Below are 25,678 nucleotides of genomic sequence, written 5' to 3' on the forward strand. Positions count from 1 at the left end.
GGAGGTGGCAAGCTTGCTGGTCAACCGTCCCCTGGTGTCTGGAGCATTCCTTGGGGATCCAGAAAGCCCACACTCGCCAGCCTCACTCTGCTTCCAGCCTGTACTCCATGGAAGCCCTTGGCAGGTGTTACCCCGTCGGAGCCTTGCACGCCTGGATCCTCTCCTGCCCAGTGGCCGCGCTGCGGGAAAACCCACTGAGAACCCGCTAGTTGGGAGGCCCCAGGACAGCCTCCATTCAGTGACAAATGAAGGAACCAGGGCCCCAGTTCTGGGAGGCCTCTCTTCCCCCAAAACCAGGAGAACGCACAGCTTGCCGGCCTGGGATGCGCTGTCAAACGGAACCAGCCAGCTCAGACTAAAGACCTTTTGGATCCCGCAAAGGCTCTTCCTCTTTCTAAAAACCTTTCTGTTTAGAGGTGACCACAGATAAACATGGAGCTGTAAAAAGTCACACAGTTCCCGCGTTCCCTTCGCCCATTTTGCTGGTGTGATTAACGAGGGGCCTTGCAGGTCCCGGATCGTGTGTGGGCCCAGGGTGATCACGGGCATCCTCCAAGGGCGCAGAAGGGCAGAGTCCAAGAGAGACATGCGCAGGTGGCTTGAATGGGGAGCGAGGGACTTGAGCCAAGGGATGCAGGCGCCTCCAGAAGCGGAAAAGGGAAGGAACACGTTCTCCCCTGGGGCTTCTCGAGGGAAGGAAGGCGGCCCTGCCAACACCTTGAGCGTAGCCCTGTGAGACTCTTGCCTCCAGAACTGGACGAAAGTCAGTGTGTGTTGTTAGGAGCCGGTCAGTTGGGTGGTGATTTGTTGCAGCGGCGCTGGGGATCCGGGCTGGGGCACAGCCTCGGCCTTCCCTCCGAGCCTCCTCACAGTCGGAGGCCCCCGCGCTCCGCTCCTCATTCTCTGCTCTTTCCCCTCCCCTGCACGTGCTGCCACAGACGCAGGTTCCTGGGGTTCCTCCAACGCTCCACGGTCCCTCCCTTGTCGGAGAACGCCCCTTCCTTCAGATCTCGCTTCCGCTCCGGGAAGCCGCTCCAGGTCTTCAGGTCAGATGGCCCCCGTGTCCCTTCTTGACACCGAATCCAGGGGTCACTGCAGAGACCCCCGTGTGACTGCGTTCCATGTCTGTCTGTCCCTGGCCCTGCACGGTGGTGAGTACCAGCTGCCCAGGGACCCTGTGGGTCTGTGCACCTGTCTGCAGCCCTTGCTCAGCCACCCATAAACATCTGCGAGGAAGGAAGCAGTGAGGGTACTGCTATAGGGACCGAATGTTTGTGTCCCTCTGCTTTCATGGGGTGAAGCTTCTCCCTAACGGGATGGCACTGGAGGTGGGCCTTTGCAGGTGGCAGGGCTGGGGGAGGCGCTGGGGGCGGGCCCCGGGTGGGACTAATGCCTTCTGCGCACACGCCAGGGGCCAGGTGAGGGCACAGCCAGGGAGAGGGGCCTCCCCAGGGACTCCAGCTTCCAGAACGGCGAGAAACTGTCGATGCCCCCAGTCTATGTGTTCTGCGGCAGCCCCGGGACGGGTCTTCTCCGAGACCTGAGCTTGGCCTGAGGTGACGCTGGTGTTGCTGGACTTGGATGCCCTCAGTTTCCCACTCCAGAACATTCTTGAGCCTGCCCTTCTGGCTCAGGGTAACTGTCGTGCAGACTTACTCTCAGCAGGCTGCCAGGGCCTCCCGTGTATGGACAGACGGCTCTCCCTCGTGTCGTGGTCTCACTTGGGCGGCGGCCACCTCCGGCTGGACCCAAGTTTCTTTGTAAGTGGGAGAGAATGGAGGGTCTGCTTGTGCCCCCTCCCCTGCAGCGGCCGCTCTGGTATCCTCCCCGAACCCTCGACCCAACGTGCTAGTCAGGAAGGAAGGAAGGAGGGAGCCACGTGCACATCCTTGTGGGGTCCGCCAGGTCAGTGTCCGCTGAGAGTCATCGTAAGCAGTAGAAACTCAACTCAATTAGGCTTAAGCAAAAGGGGGGTTTACTGGCTCGTGGAATGAATGGCTCCAGGCAAGACTGGGTTTGGTTAGCTATGCTGTGCAATGCAAAACACCAGCTGGTGTCTCTTTTCCCAGTTCCGTGGGCTGGCTGGGCTCGGGGCCTTGAGCAGCTGCGGTCAGAGAGCAGCCAGGCCCGGGGTTGCCGAAGGCTCCCTCCCTCTCGCTCTGGCCCCCCCGGGCTCGCCTGTGTGGCCCGGAGCTCCAAGAGGCAGAGCGGAAGCTGCGAGACAGGTGGCAGCTGGGGCTGGGCCAGGGTCACTTCTGCCATCCGCCCTGGGTCAAGTCAGGCCCAGGGCAGGCAGGAACTTGGCTCTGAGGGTTGGTGGAGAGTGGCGGGGTCACGTGGTGCGGAAGCACATGGGATGGGAGGCATCGTGGCCCCTTTGAAACACTGTCTGCATCAGGCTGGTGCAGGTGCTCAAACACCCCCGGCAGAAACACACATCTCTCCACACTCAGACTCTTCTGGGGAGGGCACCCCAGGTGTGAGAGCGAGGTCGGTCCTCACTCTGGGCCCCGCGGCGGTGGCTCTGATGGAGCTGGCCCGGGCTGCGTGGTCGGCACCCCCCCAGGCTGGAGGAAACGGGGGTGGGCAGGGGGGCTCGGCTCTTCCAGGGGACACACAGGTGCTGTTCCTGGGGGAGGGCCCCTGGATGCCACGCCGGCCATGAGGCCTACAGGTGGCTGTGATCTCTCCACTTACAGCTGCTTGGGTCCACTTTGAACCATGGGCATGCAGGACACGGCGCTGAGCCCCCCTGCCGGGAGGGGCTGCTCCTCTACCTGGCAAGACCCCCGCCCCACCCCTGCCAGTTGCCCTCCCACCCTCCACAGAGACACGGAGAGGACAGCATGTTCACCAGGACCTCCTCGCTTGGCCTGGGGCTTTGCTGTGCATCCTTTTCTTGCTGCACTTCCGAGGATCCCTGTAGTTTCATGCAGCGAGCGCGCGCTCTCCGGAGCACACGTGGTCTCCGGGGAGAGTGGGACAGCGCTGTGATTACAGTGCAGATTCCGCAGCCACCCTGCCCAGTTCCAATCCTGCCTGCCTCCCGCTGCGTGGCCTCTCTGTGCCTCAGTATCCCCACCTGTAAAATGGGGACACCGATCACACCCGCTTCACAGGGGTGTGAAGGATCTTAGAACAGTCTTTCTTGCTCCTGGGAAGTTCCTATTAAATGCTCGTGATGGTGCTTTTCTTTATCAAGTGTTTTTACATAGTAAGGACATGAATTTCTTGACTGTTAAATGTATCACGCATCATTTTTTCTTCCTGGATGGCCAGTTGCCCTCTGACGTTGTTACGGTAAACTATTCGCCTTGCAGAATTTTGTATTTCTGCACTCGATTGCATCTGTCTCTTCTTGTGGCATCTGGATGATGTTTTCCTTTTCTTTTTCTGGGTCTTGTTGAGGAAGACCTCTCCTCATTTTATCTTTTTGGGTAGACTCAGATTTAATGCTCATATGAAGAAAGAAGTGGGGAATCAACTTGTTAATCATCAGAGTTCCTTCTTTTCCCTCCCGCTTGTTTCTTCCCTGTGCTGATGACCCGCGGGCCTGCAGCCGTGCTCCTCGGGGACGCCAGCACGAGAGGCTCCCTGTGAGCTCCTAAGACTCTGGGAAGAAGTGAACGGGTGTTTAGAGATAAAGCTGTCCCGTAGGTAGGAGCGTTTATTGTGCAGTTACATGGACGAAAACGAAACGCTCGCCCTACAGGCAGCGTCGTCTGCCTCGCGCCCACCTCACCTAACGCCAAACCACTGCCTTATTTGTGACAGAAAGACGTTTGGCCAAGAGGGATTGAATAAAAGGAATTTCTAAATGCAGCAAAGTGTTTGGAAAAAATTAACTTCCATGAATCCTCTGGGAATTCGTTTCACAACAAAAATTTCACAATGCATGTGTTTGCTTCCTGGTGAAAAGGGTCGTTTCTGAGAGCGGGGAGGCTCCGCGGGAGGCTCGGTGGGAGGGCCACGGTTTGTGCTGGACTCTGGTCCCAGGCTGCCAGGCGGGCGGGAGCGGCTGGGCCCCGAGCACGGAGCGGGCTCCAGGAGGGTCCTGGGACCACCGAGGCTTCTGAGCAGCCTTCCATCCCCAGTCCCGTCCTTCGGGGCACTTGGGGGGCTCTCTGCTTTCCTTGGGAGCCCTAAGCACACACCCCTATGAGATGGAGTTCAACTCTAGCTTCTCAGAGGTTCAGAAAGTTCCAGGCCTCTGCCATTATTTTGAGGTTCCTCTTAGATTAAAAAAAATGGAGAAATTCCAGACCAGCATTATAAAATTATGCTTTTCTACATGCTTCTCATGAGCCAAATTAGGGCTTGGAGCCCACAAAAGCATAATGCAGTCTGATCATCACAAGACATTTGAACAATTTGTAACAAACGTGTCAGTCCATAAGGCGTTACCGTCAAGGTGGTTGGTGACAGGACGCAAGTTTATGTGTGATGGCAAATGTCTGCTGATTCAGTGACTCAGGCTGGGTCCATAATCTCATTTGAAGATAAGGCCCAAAGTCTAAGTTTGGTGCCATGTGTATAAATAAGGCCCGGGGCAAATGGCCCTCCACCCCTGTCCTCGCACCCCGAGTCACGGGCCTGTTTTGATCAACTCTGGGCACTGTCCTCTCCCTGCCGGGCCAGACTGGGAGGGGTGGGGCAGCCGAGACGGTTTCCCACACGAAGTCCACGCGGGTCGCTAGCTCAGCACTTACCCGTGTGTGTGCACTCTGTCTCTCTCACGCGGACACACACACACACGCACGCACAGAGTTTACTCATGTGCAGGGAAAGAGTAAATCTCACTGGAGTCAGCCCCGCAGGTAGAGGTGGTCTGCGCTCTGGAAGGCAGTGGCGGGCAGCCTAACATGCAGCCGAGCCTCCGGCCAGCTCCGGCCCCCATGTCCCCTCCCCAAGGAGCCCGGCGCCCAGGCCCGCAAGGGGACTGTGGGATGGGGTCTTCCCCGCCAAGAGCTGGACCTGCTCTCAGCTGAGACGCAGAGAACATGGAGCTAGCTGGCTCAGCAGTCTGAGCAAAGGCCCTTCAGTCTACACGGTGCAGTACAGGGTGTCTTGAAAGGAAGTCTAGCTGCAGGGCCCCATGGGCCGCCCCCTGTGCCTCTGTTGGAAATTACTATCCTAAATGTCAAGACCCTTAAAAGCGGGCTTCCCCTTTGACTGGGAATTCCCCACTAGGAACTTAGCCTAAAGGATAGAATATGACTTTTGCCAGAAGATTTAGCTTCCAGTTTTGTCTGGGGAGTAAGAAGTAGAAGGAAACCGTGCCGTCCCGATTTAGAATATAATGCCATGCAGAGACACCATGAGTATTTATGGCTGTCGGAAGTTCGAGATGCAGGAAGTGTTTTTAAGATGTGGTTTATAAGCCAGTATGCAGGAGCTGGTTCCCTTCTTTGTAAAATATGCTTGCAGGGAAGGTTTTAGGAGGAGTTACCATAAAGACGCTTCTGGACGAAAAGGAGGAGTTAAGAACAGGATGGTGTAAGTTACTGATATTTGCGGGCTCTGGGGCTGCAAAGTTTGAGCTTGGATGAAGCTTGATGCTGGTCTGGTGACCTCAGGCAAACTGGCCTCAGGGTCTTCATTTGCATAATGGGGATGATAGCCTGGTTTTCATGATGTTGAAGGAGATAATTCGCTCAGAACTCTTGGGAAAGGGTCCAGTACTCTGAGCTTTTGATAAATACGGCCTATTGTTATTGCCTGTGTTTTCTGAATTGAACGTGAGTTGTCTCTAGAATGAGAAAAAAATGGCTTTTCACATGAAAAGTAAGGAGTGGAGAGAACCACCTGCTTCTGAGGGGGTCCCTTCTGCTGTCCGTCAGTCCTCACCCTGTTGCCTTCCTTCCCTCAGGGGTCACGTTTTCCTTCTTCTGGAAGACACGAGGCGAGCAGTCCAGACCGACCCCTTTTGCTTACGGGGGGCAGGTCATTTCCGACGGCTTCAGAGTCTGCTCCAGCGGCGGCAAGGGCTCGGTGGAGCTGTACACGCGGGAGAACGCCATGACCTGGGAGGCCACCTTCAGTCCGCCAGGTAAGGGCGTGGCCGGGCCTCTGCGCTCTGGGCTTCCCTGGGGAGACCTGCCAGAGAGGGCCTGCACTCCCTCCACCCCCGCTGTGAGCCTGCCTCGGGTAGCCGGACATGTGGCCTCAGCTTCCGTGTCCTAGAGGGAAGGTGCCGATGGGACGTGCCCTGTGCACGGTCTGGAGCATGAAATTCAGTAGTGCACGCCAGGTGCTTAGCATGGTGCTCACTGTTTCTCCTTCTCCCTCCCTTCCCCTCCCCTCCCCTCCACCTCTCCTCTACTCCCCCTCATTGTCCCCCTCCTCTCTCCTCCCTCCTCTCCTCCTGCTGCCTCTTTCTTCTTCTCCTGCTCCCCGTCCTTCCCATGCCCCGCCCCCCCACCCCCCCACCCAGTGGTATAGACTTGGCAATATTTAGAATAGGATGTGAAAATTTTCTGGAACAGAGGCTGAAGACAAGGGGAGGAAGGGTGGTCTGGAGGAGAGGACTTGGAGCCGTGGGGAGGGGTGCTCTGGGACAAGTGGGGGCAACATTGGACTGAGTAGACGTTGGAGAGTTTGCAGGTGGGTGTTGTAGGGCCTGCATGGCTCTGGAGATTCCTGCTTTCTCTGTGGCATGAGATCAGGTCATGCACTGGGCACGAGTCAGAGGCCTGGGGCAGGAAGCTGGGGGAGCAGACGGTCCGAACTGGAAACTGGGCAAGGGAGAGAAGAGTTGGGGTGATGCTGAGGGGGAGCCCAGTCCAGGCCGGGGACTAGGAGGGAAGCACGGAGGGGGAGGGGGGCAGAATGAAGGCCTCCAGTAGGAAATGATATCTTTGAGACATTTAAGGACAATTCATTTTCTGACTCATTTAAAGAAGAGGCTGTGTGTCTCAGTTGTTAAAAGACACAGACGACTCTAGAGCCTAACAGGCTGGGTCAAGCCCTTCTCTGTACCATGCTACCTGTGTGAGCCGGGAGCCTTACTCACTCACCCCAAGCCTGAATATCCACCTCGCCTCTGCAAGAGGTCTGGGGGAATCTTGCCTGTTTGCTTTCTCTGATCCCAGGCCAGGAAGAATCTCTGCCTCCCCTCCCCCCATACAGAACTGCCTGTACCTTGTTCATGGTGCTTATCATGTTCTACCCAAGGTCAGGTTCTTCTGTAAGAGTCTTATCTCTGTGCTCCTCGGGGCTGACATGTATGGAGCACCTAATAGGTTTCTTCTATTATTCTATTCTTCTTTACCTCATATTTTAAGGTAAAGTCTACTGAACTCTCTTTTTCCACCCAGGGAAATGGGGAGAATTGTAAACATTTCTGCCTGGCAATACATTCTGTGTTCATTGAAGAAATCTGTTATTCTTGCTTTAAGCTCAAAGACAATAATACTTTGGACCCATTTAGGACCCAAGTGCTCTCCAAAGACTCAAAATTAGAAAGCTGCACAATCCTGAGCAAGAAAGGTCCTGAGTAATTGCTGGGTGATTGGTTGATTTATAGAACTTTATCTTTTTAAAAAATTATTTTTCATCATGGTAAGTGTAGTCTTTAATCCCTATCACCTATTTCACCCAGCCCCCAACCCCTTCCCCTCTGGTAACCTCTAATTTGTTCTCTATAGTTAAGAATCTGTTTCTTGGTTTGTCTCTTTTTGTTTTGTTTCATAAATTCCACATGAGTGAGATCATATGGTAGTTGTCTTTCTCTGACTTATTTCACTTAGCATTATATTCTCTAGCTCCATCCATGTCATTGCAAGGGGCAAGATTTCATTTTTTATGGCTGAGTAATATTCCATTGTGTGTGCGTGTGTGTGTGTGTGTGTGTGTGTGTGTGTGTGTGTGTGTGTATCACATCTTCTCTATCCACTCATCTGTCGCTGGACGCCATTTCCGTGATTGGGCTATTGTAGATAATGCTGCTATAGACATCAGGGTGCATGTATCCCTTTGAATTCATATCTTTGTGTTCTTTGGGTGAATACCTAGTAGTGCAATTGCTAGATTGTAGGGTAGTTCTATTTTTAACTTTTTGTGGACCCTCCATACTGTTCTCCAGAGTGGCTGCACCAGCTTACATTCCCACCAACAGTGTAAGAGAGTTCTCTTTTCTACACAACCTGGCCAACATCTGTTGTTTCCTGACTTATTAATTTTAACCATTCTGACCAGTGTGAGGTGGTATCTCATTGTGGTTTTGATTTGCATTTCACTGATGATGGGTGATGTTGAGCATCTTCTCAAATGTCTGTTGGCCAACTGGATGTCTTCTTTGGAGAAATGTCTATTCATATCTTCTGCCCATTTTTTAAATTGGGTTATTTGTTTTGGGTGTTGAGTTGTATCAGTTCTTTACATACTTTGGATACTAACCCTTTATCTGATATGTCATTTGTGAATATCTTCTCCCATTCCATAGACTGCCTTTTGGTTTTGTTGAATGTTTCCTTTGTTGTGCAGAAGCTTTTATTTTGGTGATGTCCCAATAGCTAATTGCTGGGTGATTTAAGATGGTGCCTGGCTCAAGGTGATCCATGTCCTTTAAAGGGCTGCCTTGTTCCTTCCATAAGCAAGCCCATGAGATGTCTTAACACAACACTTGCAAAACAAAGTGAGGCCCTTTGTGGGGCAAGCTGCCGTCAGTCTGACGAACATTCTGCTTATTGGTGACTCTGGTTCTCATGCCAGAGAGAATGAGCCAGGAGGGTGGCCCTACCATTGTACCACCATGTTGGTTAATATCACACATACTATGTCAGAGCAGAGATGGATACCAACTGCTGTGGGCTGAATCAGGCCCTCAGATAAGTTTTATTAGATAGGTTTTATTGACCTGCACTGTGATGGCCCAGGCAGGACTAAAAAAAAATTTTTTTGAACAAGTTATGGCCATTAGCTATTATTTCATTTAATTTAAAATAACAAAAGGTCTCTTTGGACTGCTTCTGGAATTTTGGGGATGAGGTAATTTCTTCCCTGTGTTTCAAAGGACTGAGGAAACTGAGAGCTACATTATGATCCATATGAGGACTCACCAAGGTTAGCAGTGACTAATCATCTCAAGAGGGATGTGCTTAACAACTGGGAGACACATGCATGGGGAGCTCTTCCCACATCAGCAGAATAGTGATCTTTGCTCTTTCTAGGTCCCTACTGGACTCATGTCCTGTTTACATGGAAATCCAAGGAAGGCTTGAAAGTCTACGTCAATGGGACCTTGAGCACCTCTGACCCAAGTGGCAAAGTGTCTCACGCCTATGGGGAGCCCAGCGTCAACCTCGTGATAGGGTCTGAGCAGGACCAGACCAAGCGTTATGAGGATGGAGCTTTTGATGAGTTCATCATCTGGGAACGGGCCCTGACCCCGGACGAGATCTCAATGTACTTCACAGCTGCCATTGGTCAGTGGGCATGTGGGGGAGGGCTCGGGCCAGCTCTACCCGTCTCTGGAAGGGCAAGGCTCCTTCTATCTGCCTCCCTTACTAGCACTTCTCACTCCGCACTCTCCTGAGGTGGCTGTCTGTGCTGCAGCTGTGAGGCATCCTAATGAACCTCATAAATACGGCCATTTCTCTAGAGCACCTGTTCCCTAAGATGGAGGAACTGGCAACTTAGAGGAGAGACACTGGGATGAATATCCTGCTGGTCATCAGGGGGTTTCGAGGTGTACATGATGATTACAACAACTTTGGGAGCAGATATTCCAGGTCCATTAATGCATTTGATCAACAAATGTTCACTGGGGGCCTCCTGCATGCCAGACTCTGATGGGGCCTCAGGGAACCCCAAGGATGCCCCTTCTTGCTCAGTACAGAGTGGTTGTTCAGAGACAGGGCCTGAGGGACAGGCAGCCTGGGCTCAAATCTTCACTCAGCCACGATGAGCCGTGGGCCTTGGGAAGTCACTCTTGTTGAGGTAAAATTCATGTAACATAAATTCAACCGTTTTAAGGTGTATGGTCCAGTGGTACTTCCTACGTACACCACATTGTGCAGCCCACCGCTCTGTTTTTAAAACAGTCTCCTCACCCTGAAAGGAAATCCAGCACCACCAGCCATGGCTCCCTGTGTCCCCCTCCCAGCCCGTGGCCACCACTGACCCACTTCTGTCTCTACAGAGTTTCTTCTGGGTCTTCCATGCACATGGACTCCTGCACTATGTGACTTCTTGTGCCTTACTCTTTCCCAACCACAGCATTCTCCTTTGTAAATGGATGGAAACAGTACCACCCAGGCCCCGCGGGGCGGGGTCTACGCAGACACAGTGTGACAGGCGTGAGGCCTCAGCACAGTGCCTGCATGTGGCAGCTTTTTGCAACATTTTCACTGTTTTTAAGATTAATGCTTACTTTCCCTTCGGTCCGTTTTCATTCTGCCAAGTGAACACACTGATTCTTTATTTATTTATTTTTTTAAAGATTTTATTTATTTATTTGAGACAGAGAGAATGAGAGAGACAGAGAGCACATGAGAGGGGGAGGGTCAGAGTCAGAAGCAGGCTCCCTGCTCGATGCGGGACTCGATCCCGGGACTCCAGGATCATGACCTGAGCCGAAGGCAGTCGCTTAACCGACTGAGCCACCCAGGCGCCCCTGATTCTTTATTTTAAGATAAAATCATCTGCCAAAAAATGACAGTCGCTCAAGCATCCATTGGCTGGCCACTGCACTGATGCCACACCAGTGAAAGCCTGCCCCCCCCCCGGTTCTGACAGTGAACCCCTCAGCTGTTAGGACCCTGTGATTAGGCGACAGAAAACACGACTAAAGTGACTTATGCCAAGAAGGGAATAAACAATCTCACACAATGGAAACAATAGAAAATCTGCTTCAAGACCAGTTTGCTCTAGGTGCTCACGTGTGTCACAGGAATTTCTGTGTTTGACTCGGCCTCCTTCTTGCGGTGCCAACATGGCTGCCATTCCTTCCAGGGTCCCCTCCCCATCCTCAGCAGAAGACAAGGGGCTTCTCTTTTCTGTCATCTGCTGCATTTGGCCAGCCCGATCCACGTGTTTCCCAGGAGCCAAGTCCTCCGGCTGGGGGTGCAGAGTATGCTGACGGCCTTCAGCCTGGGTCCTAGTCCAGCTCTGACACAGCAGTGGGGTCAGCCGCATCTAGGCTCGGAGGAGAGGGGACTCCCCAGCGCCGACTGGGGCTGCCGGTCTTGGGAGCAGGCACGGCCACTGTGCGTGCAGGAGGTCTCTGTCCATGGCAGCCTTTGAGACTTCCATTTTTCACTGAGAAAGTGGAATTCATTCCTTTCATACAAGTAACATAAGGACAAAATATAGGTCCTGTACAATAAAAAAAATATCAACCTCCTGCATTTTATAGCCTAAGATTCAGAGATTTGTCACTCCGAGACCAAGACGGCATCTGTATTTGTGTTACTGAAAGCCTCAGACAAACCCTGCCTTCCTGCTACTTTACCATTTTATTAACACCAGAAAGAGGTGTCACTGTTTCTGGCTCTTGCAGCTGTCCCAACAAACCCTGTCCCCAGGACATCCCAGGGCTCAGGGACGGGGAGCAGCAGCCCCACACACAGCACAGCGTTTCAGGTCACCTCGCCCTCTGTGCCCTGTGAAGGTGGTGTTTGATTTTGGGGGGATTCAGGAGAGGTGTTGCCTTAACACTTGTGTGTCCCAGGGAGCACATGCATGCATCTTTGCTGAACCAGAACTAGACCCATCAGACCCCATATTACTTGGGGACTTGGTTCTGAAGACAGGTCCTGTGACGTGAAGCACATACAGAGGAAATGACTGGAAGTCCCCTGCACTGCCCCATGTGAGTCGGTCCGTCAGAGCCAGGTTTAAGGCAGCCCCGTGCAGACAGACATCTGGGCTGAGGTCCAGCCTGCTCTTAGCCCAGGTCAAGGCCCTGCTGGGGCTGGTCCGTAGGAGGCAGAACCTGTTCTTTGCATAAAGCCCGGTCTGCACACGAAGCATGTGCCAAAAGCAGGCATTTTTATGTGTGACCTGTCCAGAAGGGGGGGTCCCCTTCTAATCCATTAGCCAGAGCAGGCCACATGTGGTAGCCTTTTCTAATTCATACAAAGGCAGAGTGTTGATCACTCATCACCTGGTCAGCTTTGCCCCCAGTGCTACAGTGGATGGCCACTCCCCAACAGGGACCAGAGGAAGTAGAAGGCTGCATTCAGAGTCTGGCTTTCCAAGTATGTATCTCTGAACACTGGCAACACACCCACCCAACCAGATGCCCACAAAATAAGAGCCCTCTGGGACCTGAGACTGACAGAGGACACGAAAGAGTCTCCTTTCTTCTCTCAGCCCCACAGGGTCATCAGGGGCGAGGGTGGGCAGGACTGCTGGGCTGATCCTTACTCTACTGCACTTTATTTTGTGGACTCACGTGAGTTATAGTTGGATTCAGTGTGACTCTTCTGTCACTACTGGGCACCTGAGGAACAAATGTCACTTTGACTTGGGGAACAGAATGCTTGGGGCTCCAGGCAGTGTCTCCCCTTCTGTGTCTGTCCCCAGCTACCCAGCCCCACCCCAACCCAGGGGGCCGGGTACTACTGGAGCTAACTAGGGGTGCTGAGGTCATTTCCTTGGGTCACCCCAAGCAACCTTGAGGGATTTTCCAAAAATGAGGTAGAGTATCTAGTCAGTCTGTGTTCTTACCAGGAAATGCTAAATTAGAAATCATTGGTGGAAAAAAGGCGGTGAAGAGCAAACATGGCTTATCTTTGGTGCAGAATGTCCTCATTTATCTGTAATTATTTATGATTAACCAAATGGAGTAGAAAGAAGAACTAGAATCCTCAGGGTTGAAGGGGCTCAAGAGGACAGTTTCCCCCCCCCCAACTTTGTTTGTCTTGCTCCAGCTGTCTGGGAGGGAAGGCTTGACCGGATGGATTGTTTGTCCTAGCCCAGAGATTAATGGCCCTCTGTATTCCATCTCCAACTAGTCCAGATGCAGTGGAAGGCGATTTCTTTTGGTTCTCTATTTATTTGAAATCGGTAAATGCTTGTATAAAATCATCATTTTATATGACTTGCATGAAGGGTGTTCAAAAGCAATTTGAAAGATAAATACAAAAGTAACGTGACCTGGGAAAATCCATGCAATCTGCCCATTAAGCTGATTTATTAGCCCTTTATCTTTCCAGCAGCATTCCTACTCGAAACATTCTCAGACTGTCTTAGATGTGTCTGAAGCTGAAGAGTTCTGAATAAAGACAGGGCTTCCTTAGGGTGAAAGACTGACCATGTTTCAGTCCTTAATGAAGTGTTACTGATTCTTTCCAGGAAAGCATGCTTTGTTGTCTTCAACGCCACCAAGCTTCTTCATGACACCCCCAGCCAACACCGTGGTAAGCACACGCATTGATCTCGGCCCTCCTTCTTGTTGAAGCCTTTCTGCTTAGCCTGTGTGCCAGGACTGAATTCCATTAGACAGTCTGGCTCTTCTTATTGGCAGTATAGTGTCTGGGAAGAAATCATCCCTGGAGGAGAAGCTAACTTTGGCACTAATTCTAGATGCTCAGGCTGACTGAAGGGAAAGCCCTCTGCTTCTTGTGGTCTGTGGCCTCAGGGGTCAAAAGGAAGTAAACCAGACTGCCGAGGGACATGAACGCTGAGACCGTCTCCTGGGCAGGTGGCACAGTGAGCGGAGAGCAGGGGGACCGATGTGCTCGTTTTCTCTGTGTGCCCCTTCTCCCGATGTTTGAGGGAAGATCAATCCATACAGAAACATTCTCCTCTGGAATTAGTATTTGTAATCACACCACTTTATTTGGGAACTCTAAGGGACAGTGAGGTCACACACGCCTGTACCATCGGTGTGGGTTCAAACCCCAGTTCCACATGTATTTCTGGGTAAGCCTCCCTGTGCTTGGTTTCATCTCTCAAATGGGTGCGTTCTTGAAGTTGTTGAGAGGATGAAAGGTCAGTATGTTAGGCAGTCGGAAAAGTGCCTCCTGGTATGGAGCAGGCGCAGCTGCCATCGTCTCGGGGCTGTAGGAGGGCACACTGAATTTCCGTGGGGCTTCTTGGCTTTCATCCCTAGCTGAACTCACGCCTGTCATTTATTTTAGATGCCCTCCAACGCTTACCATCCCGTCGTAATCAACTTGACAGAGACGAGAAAAAACTTCCAGAGTCCAGGAACTGTACTGAATCACCTGCGAAACGTGTCCCTCAAATTACCCAAGAAGCCTCTCTCAGAGGAAACAGCGTTGAACCTCACCCAGGTAAAGCTCTTTGATTTCTGTGCCTGGCCACTCAGGGATGGCAAACTACCAGATCCTGGCCTGCAGGCATGCTTTGCTCAATCTGCACAGAGTTATAGAAAAGTCAGGAACTTTTACACAAAAATCTGGGTTACAGACTCCTCATGAACAACCAGATAGGGTAGCCTCTCCAGCCAGCTCTACCCAGCTTGCTGGGGCCTCCTTCGGCTCTGCCTCAGCTCTTCATGGTTCCCATCTCCGCATCCACCTGGCCACTGGCCATCTGGGTGTGCAGCTCCAGTTCTAAGCCTCGCTGCCTCCCTTGGCAACAGAAGGGTGGGACTGGGCCTTGCGCAGGTGCAGCCGTGGGACCCTAGACCTCGCTCTGCACACGTTGTGACCCACAACGCACTGGGAATTGCCCAGGTCACCTAAAGCACCTCGTGAACATGCCATTTATGGCTTGGAATCAAGGTGCCGCTGCTCTTCACTCTCCTCCAAATACTCTCCAGGTCAAGGCAGACGCGGATCCCGGGCAGGTACAGGTGGAGCACCGGGGTTCTTGGCCGAGGTGGAGAGACCCAGCCGGTTCCCCTGGAAGGTGCAGCTTATGGGTCCGAGCAGGGTGCAGGGGGTGGCTGCAGGGCTGGATTTCCTTCAGCGGTTCCTCGCCCTGCGCCCTCGGTCACCCCGCTTGCCGCGATGTGGGGAAGACAGCAGGACACTCAGCTCGGGGCAGCCCCGTGCATTTGTGCGAACTGAGAACAGTGGCACCAGGTGAGCGTTCTGGAAGCTTCTTCACTCTGCCTGGCTTGCTGGCTGAAGGCAGACCCGAGGAGTGCATGAAAGCTGCTCCGGATGCCCGGGCATGCCGGAGTGGAAGGAGGGCCCCATTCGCCCTCCTGCCCCCGCGGGGGGAAGCGAGAGCCGGCTTCTCAGGCGTCTCCGTCCATCCCTAGGGCGCGCTGGGTTCCGGGGCGCTGCCCCGCAGGGCCTCGGGGTGCGGAGCGCACGTGGATGGCCGAGTCCTAGACCCGGTCCCTGGTCCCGGCACCCCCCAGGCCCGGCACGCCCCCCCCCACCGGCGCAGCCCCCCCCCAGGCCCGGCCTCTCCACCGGCGCCCAGGAGCCTCCTTGCCCTGAGTACTTCCAGACGGGACCCGGCCGGCTTCACCCCGGGCTCCAGTACTGGTCTTCCTGCATAGCAGGGATCTGCGGCGGCAGCGCAGGTCTCTTCACCCTCCGCTGTGTTTCCCCATGGCCGGGACGGCCCCGCACCCCAGGCCCCGCCAGCCAGTCCCACGGGGAGAGGGAGCCTCACCTCCGTCTCCACTCGGAAGGAAAAGCTTTCCCGGCGTTCCCTGTGCGGCTCTCGCCTCACAGCTCATTGGCAGAAGCTTGGTCACATGACCGCCACCAATCCCGGGCCCAGGGGAGCAGACAGGGCACCAAGGCTCAGCCAATCATAAGGAGGCGTGGGCGGGGCCAAGGCTGCAGTGTTTTTCCCCCCCCCCCCCCCCCCCCCCCGCAGGTTCCATGTCCTGAGGTCAGGGTTCTCTCTCTCCGTCTGCTGCCTCCCACCCTGCTGGGCACATGTGCACTTTCTGATAGACAGACAGACAGACACTAGAAAATCTAAAAGTGGAAATGTGGCTGGCATTATATTTTTATTCTACCAAACTGTTTTGGAGTAGGAGTCAACAATTTATAGCCCTTAGGCCAAATACGGTATGTTGCCTGTTTTTGTAATAAAGTTTTATTGGAACATGCTCATTTAGCTGTGTTGTCCGTGGCTGCATTTGCATTATAATGGCAGAGCTGAGTGTTTGTTACAGAACTGCATGGCCTTAAAACCTCAATACTTGGGCGCCTGGGTGGCTCAGATGGTTAAGCGTCTGCCTTCGGCTCAGGTCATGATCCCAGGGTCCTGGGATCGAGTCCTGCATTGGGCTCCCTGCTCAGCAGGGAGTCTGCTTCTCTCTCTGACTCTCCTCCCTCTTCTGCTCTCTGCCTCTCATTCTCTCTCTCTCAAATAAATAAATAAAATCTTTAAAAAAAAAAAAAAAAACAAACCTCAATACTTTACTAGGTGATCTTTTAAAAAAAAAAAAAAACAAAACAGTGCTGACTCCTGCTCTAGATTATAAATTCTGCCCACTAGACCTTAAGCCCAATATTTTGTTCATCCTTAGTTCGTAAGGTCTTGCCCTTCAGGGTCTTAATAAGTATTTATCAAATAAAGGTAATGAAAGAGTGAGGAGTTTTGATGATGTATTCTTTAAATCTTTAAAGTGTGAGGAAGAATGTAATTTTTCTGGAGATGGTAGTTTGGTGGAAATATGGGAGATTTAGATCAGGCTCTAAGTTTAATTCGGTGTCTACAGTAGAAGACAAAGAGTTAAAAGCTGACATGAGTGATATAAATGAGGGACTGGACTGGGTGTCAGGAAATAGGGAGTGGTGAGGACTGGAGTACATGGAGGAACACATATCTGACTAAAGGGGCAGCTGCCGTTCCACGTTGGCCAACGGCGGCCATGTGGGACTGTGGGCTACGTGTGGTATGAGCTTCTGCTCTTCTCAAAGGAAGCAGGAAATTCACATATTTTCATTTAAATCTCCCCCATTTGAACATGTTAAAAGCTAATTTAATTTTTTTAGAACAATGGTGAGCCAAACCAAACGTGATTTTAAGGTGATCTGACCAAGGGTGTCCAAGTAACTTCTTTATGGAGAGGTAATTGCTAATGAACACAAGTGGTTTTAAGTCAGCTTGGCTTCTCTACCCAAGGAAAGCATATTCAGCAGGCCATGATTTATTCACCTGTTCATTCGTTCACTTATACATTCAACAGGTATTTCCTGAGGGCTGCTTATATCTCCCAGGCACTGTGCTTAGGGCTTCTCCATGACTAAGCTGTGTTCATTCTGACAGCTGAATGCTTATCACTGATGAATGGGTTGTCACAGGGAGCAAAGTAGATAATACCTCTGACGGGCTTTGTCAAATATAACATGATACGCTAATGTGAGCTATTTTTGTTTATTACTGTATGTAAAAACCCAGCCAGTGGTTGATAAGACATGGAGAAATCTAAGGTCTTGAGATTTTGAGGATTAAGGATACATGCTAAGCAGTGTCATTTTGTCTGCCTTTAGGTTTTCTTAAAAACCATGGGAGAGGTTCTTCAATTGCCCACTTGGATTGATGTGTCAGAGGTAAGAAAAAATAGAATATTTTTGATTTTCAAAATGTATGTACTTTGGGGACCGGTGTGTCTTCCTGGAAGTGGTGTAAATAAGTGTTTTATGTTTAGAGATCACTAGATTAAGTGAAAAAAGTGAAACATGTGACAATATGTATTTCATGGTTATAAACATAAAAACCAAAAAAGCTTCTCTTTTCCCCTGAACTCCGAATAATTAGGATAATGGAATATATATATATATTTAAAAGTAACTTCGTTGACTTTACTATTTAACAAATAAAACAAGTTAATGTGTTGTGGAGAAGGTAGAAACTGCAGATAATAAAAACCGTATGAAAGAGCAGTCACCAGAAGTCCTAAGGCAGACCATGACTGTGAGCACTCTTGTACATGTCCCTTCCTGTCTTGCTTTTGTTTCACTTGCATGCACATATATTGTAGAAATACACTGATGTCTGATTTAATCTGGTTGTCTTTAGCTACGTGCAGGACCATTTCCAGCGACACTGGGCATATCAGGAAAGCCTAGGCTAGGCTGTGCTGCGGTAACAAATAGACCCCTGCATTTCAGTGGTGTAGCACAGTTGAAACTTACTCCTCACTCATGCAAAGTCCAAAGTGGGTCCGAGGAGCCTTTCCTCAGTCCAGTGACTTTGGGGTCCTGGCTCTCTGTCCATTTTCTGATGATGCGGTCTCAACACGTGACGTCCAAGGTTGCCCGGCAGGGTGGAGGACTCTTAACTGCCTCCCTCAGCAGAGCCGCAACCACACTGGTGTAATATTCAAGTGCTCATTCTCCTGAACCCCTATGATGTTTAAAAAATATTTGGCAGTTTGAGGCAGAAATGCTGCTAATGAGATTGCAGTAGGGTTTATATTTGAACTTTTTATTTGAACAGTTTCAAATGGAATGAGATGAACACTGGCAAAGGGAGGAAAAAAGGGGACCTGAATTTAAGACTGATACAGTCTTACGTAGAAACAGATTCTTTTTTAAAAGGCACAACCCTCCAGAGTCCTTGACTTCCAGGGGGAGTCTGTGTACAGGGCTGCAGCATGGGAACCCCCCAGAAAATGGCCAGTGGAGGGCCTGAGCAGACCCATTTCATCAGCTTCATTTTAAAGTAACTTTTTCTGAATGCTCTGCCACAAAATATGAATAATCATGAAGCTATTCAGATTTAGGCAGGCTCTAATGTGCGTTCAAGAGAAGGTATGAATCAGCTACTGCCCAACAGAATTGCACGCCAGAGACACAGATTTCCATGTGTTTAACTATGCTCGGCTGATTAAAATCAGGCCACAGACAGGCCTCAAAGAAAATGTCTAAAATTGGCCTCAGTGTTCTATTTCCAGCTCATTAGATTCTCATGGCCCGTGAATCTATGAGAGAATGCTAAGGATGCTTAGCAAACAGATGCTTTTCAGAAAGGTGGGGAGGATGGAAGGGGCATGATGGCAGAACGCACAGCCACCACACACCTGAGGGGCTGAGAGGCCCTGTCCCCAGTAGCCGTGTGTCTGATGATGAGGGCCAGTCAGCCCCGTCTGAGCTGTCTGCAGAGATACGGGGTGACCAAGAGGGACCCCTGCCTTCTTGGGGGCAGCATCCACTGGGATCCTCTCTGTGTTGGGGACTCAGAAGGAGTGAAGAGGGCCCTTGGAGGGAAGGGATGCACCAGGCAGGTGGGAGGCCAGAGAGGATTTGGGGTGCTGACACCTCCAAAGCATCCCTCCCCTGCATGGAGAATAGGATGAAGCTTCTGGTGTCCTTGTCCTGGAGGGGACTTGGGGGCATTTAGCCCCCTCCTCCTGAGACAGAAGGGGCAGGGCAGGGGGCCAGTCAGAGATTTGTGGAGGTGAGTTCAGAGTGCAGCTGGGCCCAGGTCTCTGTCACCTGTGTCTAAGAATAGAAGCCTTGCAGCCAACGGCCCGGGTGACCGGGATGTCTGCGTGCTGTGAGCTCAGCCGGGTGGATGACCGCAGCGACCACTTCCTCGCCTGTAAGAGGGCTAGTGCTGGGGGCTCTCCCCTGTTCCTTCTCATCTGCTCATCGAGAGCACAAGCCTGGCCCACCATGGCCTCCAGAGATGCAGCGTGCTCCTCCCGTGGAGGGGTGCCGCGGGGCCAGCGCGCAGCCTGGCGGAGTGTTCTGCGGGGGGGCCTCAGGACACTCGCTGTGCAGGTTCTGTTGGCTCAGTGCCTTCACGTTGTGTTGTGTTCAGGACAATACCGTGGTGCTGGGCTTGGTCGAGACCGTCGACACTGTCATGGACCACATCTCTTCCAACCTGGACCCCAGCGAGCCCCAGGTCACCATCGTAGGCTCTTCCTCCATGGCAGGTACTGGTCAGCTCGGTGTGGGATGCGGCCATGGGTGCAGGCGGGGCGGCGGGAGACTCAGGAGGGCAGTCGGCCTGTGGGGTTTGCTCTGACGGCCCCGCGCTCACCTGCACGAGCAAGTGCATACACACTCGTGCACAGGGGCGCACACACCAGCGTGTGCATTTGCACACACAGCGGGCAAAGGTGCACACATGTAGCAGGAAACACACATCGGCTCAGACAGACCTCTCTGCTTTTCTTTTCTTTTCTTTTTTTTTTTAAAGATTTTATTTATTTATTTGCGAGAGAGAGAATGAGAGAGAGCATGAGAGGGAGGAGGGTCAGAGGGAGAAGCAGACCCCCTGCCGAGCAGGGAGCCCGATGCGGGACTCGATCCCGGGACTCCAGGATCATGACCTGAGCCGAAGGCAGTCGCTTAACCAACTGAGCCACCCAGGCGCCCACCTCTCTGCTCTTCTAAACGACATTGCCCTTAACGAAAATTACACTTCGGAGGGAGAGTGAGAGCGGGGCACGTGTGCTCAGCCATGATGTGGACACAAAGCTACAGAAGCGTTTGATGGCGACTCGGGCCCGGACTGATCTTGTGTAGCAGTCCCCTCTGTTCAGAACAGGAGTCGGTATCAGCAGCTCCTTTGAGTGTCTGTGGAATAAAAGCTGCAGAATCAGGTTTCCGAGAGCCAGCTGGAGGCTTGGCCTGAATCTGCTTTTCTAAGATAATCGGTGCAAAGTCCCTCACGCGCTGACTTCATGGCCCCTCCATTTAAAAAGTCTTTAGGAACCATTGCACTGCTGATACGCTCCTGCAAGAGCTGAACTCCGGGACAGGGGTTGAACTGACCCGCGGAGGTTAGTTTTAGGGGGAATTTGTCGGCTGAGATAATGACTGATGGCTGGAAGGCCAGCATCTCTGGCACCTTCCTTCTCCTGTGTGTCATGGGTCCCCAGAGTGTGGTGAGGAGCAGCCCTGAGAGCTGACGGGCTGCCCTGAGGGAAGGAGGGGTCACCTTGGGCCACGAGGCCCACAGTGTGTGGCTGGATGGCCGTGTCAGCCATACAGTGGAAATGACGTCCTTGGACCCTTATTTTTGTAGGTCGTCATTTTCTAGAGGTAATTACACTGCCCAGGGGAGCTCGTTCTGTTAACAAAAGCAGAAGCAGATGGGGTTTGACAGCCCAGTTTCCTTTGCTGAGCAGCTTACTGACTGCAGCTTCCTGTCTTTGGCTTGTTCTCAGAGTTTTCTGTGGCCAAACTCCTCCCCGAGACCATGAATTCCTCCTACTACCGCTTCCCGGCCCGGGGGCAGAGCTACATCGAGGTTCCCCACAAGGCGTTCCGCAGCCAAGGTAAGTGCAGCTGCTGAGCCCGCCCCAGGACCTTGGGGGCTCGGCCCTTGTGGAGGAGCGGCCGGCCGTTACCTGGAGGACGCAGCGCCCTCAGGCCTGCTCGCTGTTCCCGCAGGAGCGGCTCTGGGCCAGCACTTCTCAGCGCGTCCTGGCGGGCGCCTGAGATGCTCACTCAGAATGCTGATTCCAAGTGCGCCCCAGCCTCGTGAACTGGAACAGGGGAGGAGGCTGGGAATCTGCATTTTGGACAGGCTCTCGAGGTGATGCTGGGCCACTGGGAAAGACATCTGTGTCCTCCCAGATTGGCACAGTGACACGTCAGTAGAATATGAAGAGACAAGGCCATCCCCCTTCCCCCATCCAGGGTGGCCTCCGGCTAGGTGAGGGGTTTGTCCGCCCAGGGGTCTACTTCCATCTCCGGGGGCTCAGGCAGCTCTGGCCATTTTTGCTACAGTGACAGTCCCTCTGGTCCCTTGAAAAGTGAGTGCCTCCACTGCTTGTCCCTTAGGAAGTCGGGGATGGGCCTGTGGCCTTGGATTCGCAGCTCCTGATAATCCGGCCAGAGGTCATGTAATTCTCAGAGACTGGGGACCAAGAGCAGCCTGGGTGGTATAGGATCATGGTGTCCCCTCCCCAGCAAGGAGTTGTCACTCGCCAGCTCTCAGGGGCCCATCTCTGCTCCCTCTATGTTCTTGTTTGCCTGTGTAAAAGGTGCCTGGAGATGTCACAGAACACCCCCCCACATGGGGTGAACTACAGAAACGGGGGCTGTCTGGGGATGATGCTATGATCTGCCAACTACGCACGTGATCTTTGCTCATCTCATACCACCCGGCTGCAGGATCTAGAAACCCTCCACTTTTCACACTCGGCAGGGCTGTGGCCTCATGCTCTGCCCTGTGGCAGCAGGATTTATTGGTCACAAGGACCGACTGGTGGCTGGACTTCCCAGGCTCCAACCCTGGTTCAGCCACTTACTGGCTGTGTTACTGAACCTGCCTGCGTTACAAACTCCTCATCTGTAAAATGCGGACAATATTAGTACTAGACTCGTAATATTGTTTTGAGAAGAATGAGCAAAGCCCTTCTACCTGGCACACCGTGAGAGGGATACGATGCTAAATGTATTCCTGAAATTTTAACATATTCAACGAATATCCCTGAGGAACCCCAGAAGACAGCTAACCACTTCCTCCTCCAAGCGTCCTCTGCTAAGCTAAAAATGATGCCTGTTTCAAAGTCGTCATACAGCAGAGAGGTGGGACGTAGCCACAAGGCATGAAGGACACCTGCGTGATCGCCGCCACTTGTAAATCCTGCATCTGCTGCCTCGCTCACGTCTTCGCGTGGCTGCAAATACTCCGTATGCCAACAGCAAACAGGACATACTCACCCAGAGGATGCAGAGATGGCGGCTGGAGCGGGGCCCTCCGCCCTCAGAAACTCTGGCGTTCCTGGCGAGTCAGGCTTTCCCCGGGAGCCGCGGCATCTGCGTGTCTCCCGTCGGCTCAGAGGAGGGGCACGCAGTCACTGCCACCGTTCAAGCCACAGCTGAAGGGTCACAGAGTTTCTACTCAGGCCCCTGAGAGTCCCGCCCCCACCCCCAGGAGCTGCCCCCGGGTTTTGAGCGTGAGGGCAGGCACTGCGCTCTGCTGGGCAAGCGGGTGTGGCTGGGGCTCTGCCGCTGGAAGGCTGACAGGTGTCTGTGACCCTCTTCCTTTCCGCAGCCTGGACCACCATCGTGGGCCTTCTCTACCACAGAATGCACGATTACCTGGACCACATCCAGCCAGCCAAGACCAAGTGAGTGTCTGGGTGACACGGCAGGGAGAGGGCAGGGAGAGGGCAGCGGGCGTGTGTGCACCTGCCCGCCGGACGGCTGACCGCGGAGACGCCCCCCGCCCGCCCTCACAGGTCTACAGGGCCGTAGAGCACTCGCAGTGCATGCCTGGGGCTTTTCTATTGGGGCACAGCCCGCGGAAGCGGACGCAGGACCTCGGCGCTGGGGGTCAGCGGGCCCTGGGCGCGCAGGCTGACGGGGCAGGGGGCAGGGGACCACAGCCGCCTGGAGCTCCCGGTGCGTGGACGAGTGCCTGCACCGCCGAGCCTCGCCGCCGCTTGTAGGGCGGGGGACAACAGCACACGATGCATCAGTCAGGGCTGCCTGGGTGCGCGGCCGCCGGCGGACGGCGGCGAGGCCGGGGGCTCGTGGGACGGGGAAGGCTTCAGGCACGGCGGGACCCAGGGCCCCGGGGGGCCTCCCGACCTGGTCGCTCTGTCTCCCGCCTGGGCTCTCCTCTATGCTGGCTCCTTCCCAGGCGGGCCCCTCCACAGAGGCACGGCTGGCTCCGGCGGCTCAGGACGCCCCGGCTGGGGGTCCCGAGGTCTCGTAAGGACAGCAGCCTCTTTCCCGAACGTGTGCGTGGAAACTCAGGCAGGGCTGTGATTGGCCCGTTCGGTCACGTACCCATCTGGCTCCTTCCAATCGTGGTGGCCGGAGCATCCTGCTCTGTCATTGGCCAGGTCTGCTCACATGGGCTCTGTGGAAACTCGGGGAAAGCTGTGATTGGCGTGCTTGGGTCATGTGCCCATCCTGGCCTCCCCCATCACGGTGGCCGGGGTGTGCCCACGTGGCCCCTGCGGCCTGGCGGTGGGTCAGCCCGCCCAGAGCGCGGGGAGAGGCGGGTTCCTGGAGGGGAGGGGAGGGGAGGGAGGCTGGCGCGGCTGCCTCGGGGGCACCACGGCCCGCTCCCGTGTGGGCCTGGGCCCGATCGCCCCGGGAAAGCCTGCGCTTTGGCGACATTCCTCGTAACTAAGGGCGGGGACCGGTCACTGCTGCTGTGCGATTTCCAGACTCCTTCAGGGGGTTGTCGAAGGGAAATGCCGTCACCTTGCCTCAGAAAGATGCCTTCTCGGCGACCTGGGGGCTCTTCCTCCAGACCCAGATTACGGATGAAGAACGGTAGCCGCGGCTCCCACGCGGGACGGTCAGGCTGAAGCTGGCGTGTCGGTGGGAGCCGTGAGGCGCGTGTCCGAGGCGCGGCGAGCCGGTCCGCGGGCCAAGGGCGAGAGCGCGTGGGGCGAGCGGCGTCCTCCCGCCTCGGCCGGGGGCGGAGAGAAGGCGGGTCGCCCTTCCCCGGGCAGTTCCCGGGGGCCGAGCAGAACCGTGGCTGGCCGGCGGCCGACGCACGTCTCCACGAAGGGACAGAGTAACTGTCTCTGCGTCCGCAAGCCGTAGCGTCTCCGTCCCGGCCGCTCAGTGGGCCGGGCCGCGCGAACGCAGCCCCAGACGAGCCGCGAAGGAACGGGCGGCCTGCCGACGAGCTCTCCAGGCCCCGGCGGCCCCCCAGGCCCGCGTTTGCGCGCCCCTGCTGGCCGCGCTCTTGAGCCAGTGGATGGGGGCGCTGGGTGTCCCGCGCTGGGGAGTCCAGGGATGCGCTCGAAGCCTGGCAGCGGGGACAGTCCTCACTGCCCCAGGCGCCCGCACAGAGGGCTCTCGGGAGCCTCGGACCGTGCTGCACGATCCAGATCGCTGTGGTCAGCTCCGCCTGTCCCCGCAAGCCGTGCGCCCTGGACTCGCCCAGGCAGAGGGCGCCCCTCACGGCCCCGCCTGTTGGCATTAAGGCCTGTGGGCCGCTTGCACCGTCAGCAGCAAATGCGTGCTCAGTTGGTTTCCCGAAGTCAAAACAGGACTCTATTGCCGTGATGAGAACGTATTTTTCATGTGTGGAATCTTCAGCTTCAGGGAAGTTCTAAGGGCAGCGCTTAATGCAGAAGTGTCTTATTGTCAGAATTAGCCTTGAAAAAAAACCGTCCAAGTGGTTCAGCAAGCACGGCCCCTGTACTTGCTGTCTGCCCTCCCGTGGGGTCAGGTGGGACCGGAGTCGGCCAGCAGCGTGGTAGCCCGCAGCGCGGGGTTGGGTGCGGGGCGCCCGGGGCTCTCCGCCCAGCGGGGCCCTTGGCGGCGGTGTGAACCTGGGCGACGCTTGGCCGTCTGGCTGTGTGCTCCCGTCTAGAATAGTGATGACGACGGACCGACGTGGGAGGCTGCCGTGAGCGCGGAGTGAGTTGACTGTTTAAACGAGGCTTGGTGCTTTTAAGGTGACACGTAAGCACTTGCTTTCATCACCTCATAAGATGGACGTTCTCGCCATGTGGACCGGAAGACAATTCTCAAATTCCACACGCAGTTAGGAGGAGAGGAGTAGAATCAGCAGATAGCATGCTGGTCTGCTCGCCTACACAGCGAGTCCCTTCCCTTTTAGTATCATGCGCTGTGACCTTCATATGTGTACGGTTTTGTAAGAATGAAAGGTGCTGTGGAATTGTAATGTCCTCTCCATCCCCTTTTGGGGTGAGGTGGAGTCAGCACGAGTTTAGTGCATGAAGATGGGGGGTAGGCTGGGACGGGGTCTCCACCTTCACAGCCAAGCCCTGGGTGGGCCGTTCCAAGGACCCAAGCAACCACTCCTGGGGGCAGCGTCTGAGTGTCCACGGGTCCTGGGGGGCACTTGGCCGGTCCCTGCTACACCCCCTGCACACGGAGGGTCTCAC

General features: G+C 54.1%; 1 protein-coding gene across 1 annotated transcript in view; it reads left to right on the forward strand.

The window, feature by feature from the left end:
* ADGRD1 (adhesion G protein-coupled receptor D1) overlaps positions 1-25,678 on the forward strand; it is a 124,073-nt gene that overhangs the window by 21,293 nt on the left and 77,102 nt on the right. Inside the window, exons 6-13 of the mRNA XM_021698578.1 lie at positions 5,870-6,049; positions 9,171-9,425; positions 13,300-13,364; positions 14,088-14,243; positions 17,382-17,441; positions 19,657-19,774; positions 21,014-21,124; positions 22,852-22,927. Of these exons, the coding sequence (XP_021554253.1) occupies positions 5,870-6,049; positions 9,171-9,425; positions 13,300-13,364; positions 14,088-14,243; positions 17,382-17,441; positions 19,657-19,774; positions 21,014-21,124; positions 22,852-22,927 (1,021 nt within the window). The remainder of the gene's footprint in view (positions 1-5,869; positions 6,050-9,170; positions 9,426-13,299; positions 13,365-14,087; positions 14,244-17,381; positions 17,442-19,656; positions 19,775-21,013; positions 21,125-22,851; positions 22,928-25,678) is intronic.

Source organism: Neomonachus schauinslandi, chromosome 14 (genome assembly GCF_002201575.2).
Source record: "Neomonachus schauinslandi chromosome 14, ASM220157v2, whole genome shotgun sequence".
Taxonomy (NCBI): domain Eukaryota; kingdom Metazoa; phylum Chordata; class Mammalia; order Carnivora; family Phocidae; genus Neomonachus; species Neomonachus schauinslandi.